Source organism: Hemicordylus capensis, chromosome 6 (genome assembly GCF_027244095.1).
Source record: "Hemicordylus capensis ecotype Gifberg chromosome 6, rHemCap1.1.pri, whole genome shotgun sequence".
NCBI lineage: Eukaryota > Metazoa > Chordata > Lepidosauria > Squamata > Cordylidae > Hemicordylus > Hemicordylus capensis.
Window position 1 is genome coordinate 139,808,732 of NC_069662.1, and position 5,924 is coordinate 139,814,655.

At 53.8% G+C, this 5,924-nt stretch overlaps 1 protein-coding gene across 1 annotated transcript; it reads right to left on the reverse strand.

The window, feature by feature from the left end:
* Positions 1-298: 298 nt before the first annotated feature.
* On the reverse strand, positions 299-5,540 carry SKIDA1 (SKI/DACH domain containing 1). The gene has a single exon (XM_053265868.1). The coding sequence runs from the start codon at positions 4,574-4,576 to the stop codon at positions 1,919-1,921; it is 2,658 nt and encodes an 885-aa protein (XP_053121843.1). The 5' UTR covers positions 4,577-5,540; the 3' UTR covers positions 299-1,918.
* Positions 5,541-5,924: the final 384 nt, after the last annotated feature.

Below are 5,924 nucleotides of genomic sequence, written 5' to 3' on the forward strand. Positions count from 1 at the left end.
AAAGTGCTGATTCAGCAACTCAATTGTGACTTGCTTTCTCAATCCTTAAACTTTCTAGTGAATCTGTTTAACTTCTCTGAGCTTCCTGCCTTTCCCCCTTCTCCACGCCCCCCCCCCAGAGGACAGCATTGACCTCTGCCTCAGGTTTGTTTGTTTGTTTGTGTTTATCCCAGTTTTATAAGAAACAGCCATCAACCTCTGGAACCATAAGGACTTCCAAGCAAAACCTGCCACTGTTTTGTTCACTTGCAAAAGAGTATGAAACAATGGATAGCCCTGTAATAAGTGTATGCAATCATTATTTTTTTAAAACAGTGTTTTAATTGAAAATAAAGCTAAAGCATGCTTTTTCCAACAGTGCAAATTTCCATCATTTTGATTTACTGCTTCCATCATCACAACATATTACACCAGCATGTCTTTCCAAAGGCTCAACTCTAGAAGTCTGCCCTGCTTCAACTATGTCGAGATTAAGTGCAAATATAGACAATTGCCTCTGATTGTCACGTGCAGTAAAAATGCTCCTGCTACAAAGATAGAATGGTTAGGAAAAAGTCAAGTTTCCAAAGATATAGAGAAAACAGTGATATGTCCTGGGGTTTAAATGCCTGAGTTTTGGTGCCAAAACAGCCACCATGAAGAGTATGGGATTCTCCTTTGGGAATATCCTTTCACTGGGGCCTCTGTTGCATTTATTATGTTGGATTTTACTACATGTTCTAATTATTCCTTCTACTGAGGACGTGAGAAGCTAACATTCTTCTGGCTTTGCAAATCTGGGAGAACCACATTTGGAGGACACCCTGCCCTCACCCTTCCAACAGAAGCATGGCTGCCATCTACAATCCATTTAACTGCAATCCTAAAGAGTTTAAGACTTCAGTCCTATGCAGCTACTTGGGAGTAAACCCTACTGAACTCAGAGGGGCCTCCTTGCATAGGAGAAGCCTGTAAGAGTGACTGGATGGAGATATGATACTGAGTGGCCAACCTGAAGTGTTCAAGGTAAAATAACAAAAGGCTTCCAACTTTTGCCAAGAGTGGCTTGTCCCAGATGGTTTGATTTTCAAAACACTTTTATTTTTACCCTCACCAGCATGGCAAATCTAATTCTATATTTATCGATTCGCAGCAGAGGAAGCAACTTTCCCAGTGTTGATCTAGAGACACACACACATACACACACATAGCCAATCACTCACACACAGACCCTCTGCCAAAATGCTGGAGAACAACTGCTTTTTTTCTGGAAAGGGTTGGGTGGTTCAGAATCTATAAGAAAGCCTCTACAACAAAGTTAGCTCCTGTCCCCCTGAATTATAGTGATTCCTCACTGTGCAACCTCCTCACTGAAGAAACTTGAACGGAATTTAACAGTTAGACTTCCAGATTCGAAATCTAGTGCATTACATATTAATGGCTCATTCAAATTGCTAGTATTCAAACCTTTCTGTTTTGTTTTGTTTTGTTTGTTTTTAACATTTATTTGTAGCAGTTTAATTGAGGTACCGGGTGCATTATTAGCATTTTGAGACAGTAAAGTGTTCCAGCTTTAGCAGATTTCACTGAGGTTTTTTTTCCTTGTTCTTTTTAAAAACAAACTTGAGTCTTTCGCCTGAAGTAGTCTGTGGAATGTTAGACCTCTTCTCCCCCCACCCCGTACCCCCAGATCTGTTTTCATGGCCAAGAAAATAGTAATCCGCTTTATCGTCTTCCTCAAAAATAGGATCAACCAGGATTCCACGCAAAAAAACAAAAAAAAACCAAAAAAACACACCACACATTGGATGTGATGGGGGAAGCCATCCAGCGTAGATTTTCAAAGGTAAGGAAAATAGGAAGGTGGGACCCAAAAGAGGAAAAAAGAAAGAAAAAGAATCAACAACAACCATGTAGTACGGTTCCCATTCAATCTCTTTCATGAATGAAATTTCCTGAATTTGTGGCTGGGTGGAAGAGGTATCGCTGACCCGCCCAGCTGCCATTTCCAGACTGGATGGGCTTTGGGAGGCGGTTGGGCATCCTTGGCGGTGTTTAAGGTGTAGGCTGGCAACAAATCCCCGTCAAGGCCAACCACTAAGGAGGGTGGGCAGGGGAAATTGCCCATGAAGTTAAAGGGCCTTTTGACGGCAGAGGCAACGTTGCTGGCGACCCTTTTGCGCCGGCTGAGAACTGTCAAGTCATCCAGTGTTCCTTCGTGGGCCTCCAGCAGCTTCCCCGGGGGCGGCCGGGGGTTCCGCACGGATTTCAGATTTGGTTTGAGCGGAGCTGGGCTCGGCAGCAGGGCTCGCTTGCCCAGCACTAAAGTCCGGTAGTTCTTCCTCACCCTGGCTCCAAATTTGTACTCCCCATCCTCGGGTTTGGCGGCAGCAGCAGCAGCAGCAGCGCCTAAAGTGCATGCGGCGAGGGCCTGGCTCGGGGGGGCCGACGAGGGGCTGGAGGGAGGGCTGGGGGGCTCGTCAGTGCAGGCGGGGTCTTCCTTGGCTGGCAGCTGGAGGTCCTGAGGCTGCTGGATGGGGGTGACCGGCGGCGAGGGACCGCTGTCCGCCTCCAGCTTGGGCTCCTCCTGGCTGCCTTCACATTTGAGCGGGAGCGGGAGCGGGATCTGGCTCTGCACGGGGAGGGCTCCATACTCGGAGTTGGCACTGCTGTCCTCGACTTTGATCTGGGCAATGGGCACAAGGGGCAGTGGCGGGGGCTGGGGGCATTCAGCAGCATCAACAACCACCTTCGGCTGGTTTTGGAGGGAGGGACAGTCTGCGTAAGGGGGCAAAGGGCGATGGGGCTGGGAGGCGGTGGGGGCTGCTTCTGGGGATCCCCCAAGAGCAGCAGGGGGGCTCTCTGCAAGGACCGGAGGAGGAGAAGGAGGAGGAGGAAGGGGGCTGGCTGCCTGGCCTCTCCTGGCCTCTCGGAGGGATCTCTGCTGCGGCAAAGCTTGGTTTGTCTTTGGGCTGGGCGAAGACTCCCCCCTGGGCAAACAAGTGAGGGCTGTCAGATGGGGAGCCTTCACTTCAGGCGGAGGAGAGTGACACTGCTGGCCAGCCAAGGGGGGCCCGTCGCCGCCCCCTCGGGCCTGGCTGAGCTCCCCAAAGCACATGCCGACGCCCCCGGGGTGGTGACAGCCCAGGCCAGGCTCTGACTTAGGAACCCAGGCGGCCTGGCTGCTCCAGTCCTCCTCCTCGCAGGCTTCGGCTTTGATGGCCCGCGCCGGACCGGGCAGATCCCCGAGGCCGACCAGATGGGGCTGGGACGGGAGGCTGGCCGGAGCTAGGCTGGGCGGCTTGCAGAAGCTGGTGCGCCTGAAGCGGATGCTTTGCACCGACACTTGGCTGGAGCCGGAGCTGGAATCGGACTCGGAGCTGCTCTCCTCCTCCTCTTCTTCTTCTTCCTCCTCCTCCTCCTCGTCCTCCTCATCTTCCTCCTCCTCCTCCTCGGAGCTCAGCTCGCTGGAATCCGAGGCGCAGCTGCCTTCCTCCTCCTCCTCCTCCTCCTCCTCTTCCGAAGAGGCCGAATTGCTGGTGCTGGTTAAACTGGAGCAGAAGTCGGAGTCGTTGACGCCGTGGTCCGAGTAGGAGCTGGATTCCGAGTCGCTGCTGTAGCTCTCGGGGAAAGGCTGGTGCGGCTGCGGGGCCGCCGCCAGGAAGCCATTCAAGGCGGGCAGTCTCTCTGAAGCGCCGGCTTTGGGCTTGCAAGCGCGGGGCAAGATAACCAGCCGCCGCCCGTAGCCCGGCGGAAAGCGGCCCTCGGCGGCCTTTTTCCTCTTAGATCGGCACCCCAGAGCCAGGGGGCTACCTCCGGCGGCGGCGGCAGCAGCAGCGGCGGCGGCGGCGGCAGCAGCGGCAGCGGCTGCAGCAGCGAGCTTGGGTTGGCTGGCAATGGCGGCCGTGGAGCGGTAGTAGTAATGGGGGTGCTTGGAGCAGAGCAGGCTGCGGAAAGAAGCCGGCTCCGAGGCCAGGGAGATGTAGCGAGCCCCGAGCGAGGCAGTTTCATAGTTTGGCGACCCTTTGCGAGACGATCGGGCCAGTCCCGGGCCACTGTGAGCGGGGGATTTGCTCCAAAAGTGAGGTAGATCCGAGGCCGGTAGGAACGAGCCCGACTCCGCCGCCGCCGCCGCCGCCGTGCGCCAAGCCCTCCTCCTGCTGCCGGCCAGGGGCGCCGCCGCTCCATTCAAACCCAGCCAAAGTTTGCCGCCGTCCTTCCAGAAGGCCGTATAGGGGTCCGGCCCGGGTGAGGCTTGGACCGGCCCGGGCCCCCCTGCCCTACGTTTTGTCCTCAGCACCCTCTCGGTCTTGCAGGAGGTGTAAAGCGCCTCCACGTCCTCGCGGGAGATGAGGGTGCATTTGGCGGCGTGGAAGGCGATGGAGTTGATGGCTTTGAGCTTCCGCAGCTCCTCCAGGTCGCAGTGGTGCTTCTTGACTTTCAAGTGGTCCATGCGCTTGTGCACCGTCGTGCGCGGGATGTTCTTCAGCAGATCCGTGAAGACCTGCGACAGGGCGAACATCTGCTTGCCCTGGATCACCAGGTAGCCCAGGCGCACGCCGTCCACCTCCTCGAAGCCCGACTTCAAGTCTCCCATGGCGCGCCTTAAATGATTTCCAGCATTGGGGCAGAGGGAGCATAAAACGGGAGACCGGCGGGTCCCCCCCACACCACACGCCCCAGTTGTACAGCGAGCGGAAGGCGGTGGGGGAAGGGGGGGGAATCCACCCAGAAAATGCAATAAAAATCCTCACCCAGGTGCTGGGTTTGCTCTCAAGGCATCCTGCTGAATGGAAAAGAACAAAGCCTGTTATTCCCTGATCAAACTTTGGAGGAGAAAAAAAATCAGCAGAGAGAGAGAGAGAGAGAAGGAAAGAGAGAGCCTTAGATGGAGGGGGGGGGGAAACACGCCCCGGAAAACTGCCTTGGGGGCAGAAAGATCAGCTGGCTTGCCCCCAGTGTTTCTCGACGGCACTGATTCGGGCTGGCTACCTGTGCCCTTTGGCTGGCGGCTTTCCCCCCTGCTCGGCTAGGATAAAGGAATGTGGGCGCGAGGGGGCTGCTGGAAGACCAGAAGAGCCATGCAGTCGCTCTTCCCGCCGCTGCTTTCGCTCCAAATCAAATGACAGAGTGAAGTGAGCTCGTCCGGAGACACCTTCATCAATTAATTCCCCTAAAGCCAACGCTGATTGGACACTCCTGACAGGTGATGCAATAAAAATTGATATTCCACCCCCTTTCCACCCCCTCCACCCCCCAAAAAAATCTCCGGCTAATTAGCATACCCTTAGACTGCCATCTCCCCTCCCAAAGTAAATAATACTGTTAGTATATAAATCTTTCTATTAAACAATCCCGAGCTGAGAGCCAAGCCGCAGCTCGGTCTGCAGCGCTGGCTACTGAGCGAAAGGACTTGGAAGCCCTGCTGATGCGGATTTTCTCTCTCTCTCTCTCTCTTTCAGTCTGAGAAATAAATAGAATTTGGAAACCTTCTTCGGGCTCTTGAGTGGAATAGAGGAGAGGCTGTTTTTCTCCCACCTTGGGAATTCTAGGGATGCAAAGCTGAATTGGGGGTGGGTGGGTAAGGGATAGGACAGAGTAACCATTTTAAGTAACCATGTTAAAGGGGCGTTTATCCTGCATTGTGTGCCAAAGGAGACTTCCTCGTTTGAGATTTGCCTTCCCGAGGCTTTAAAGTTTGGGGTTTCGTTTTTAAAGCGGGCTTTTCTTTGTTGTTATTTGTATTTGTCTCTGGACAACTCGGAGAACGAGAGTACTCACGTTCGCTAGGTTGGCCTCTTCTTTCCTCTTCCTCTTCGCTTATCTTTCTCTCTCTCTCTCTCCCTCCCTCTCCCTCTCTCTCTCAGCCAATAGCTAAGTTGTAGCTACTAGGGGTTTCTTTGGGGCTGTGTGGTTATCCTGAGGTCCAGCCCCGTAATACTGTA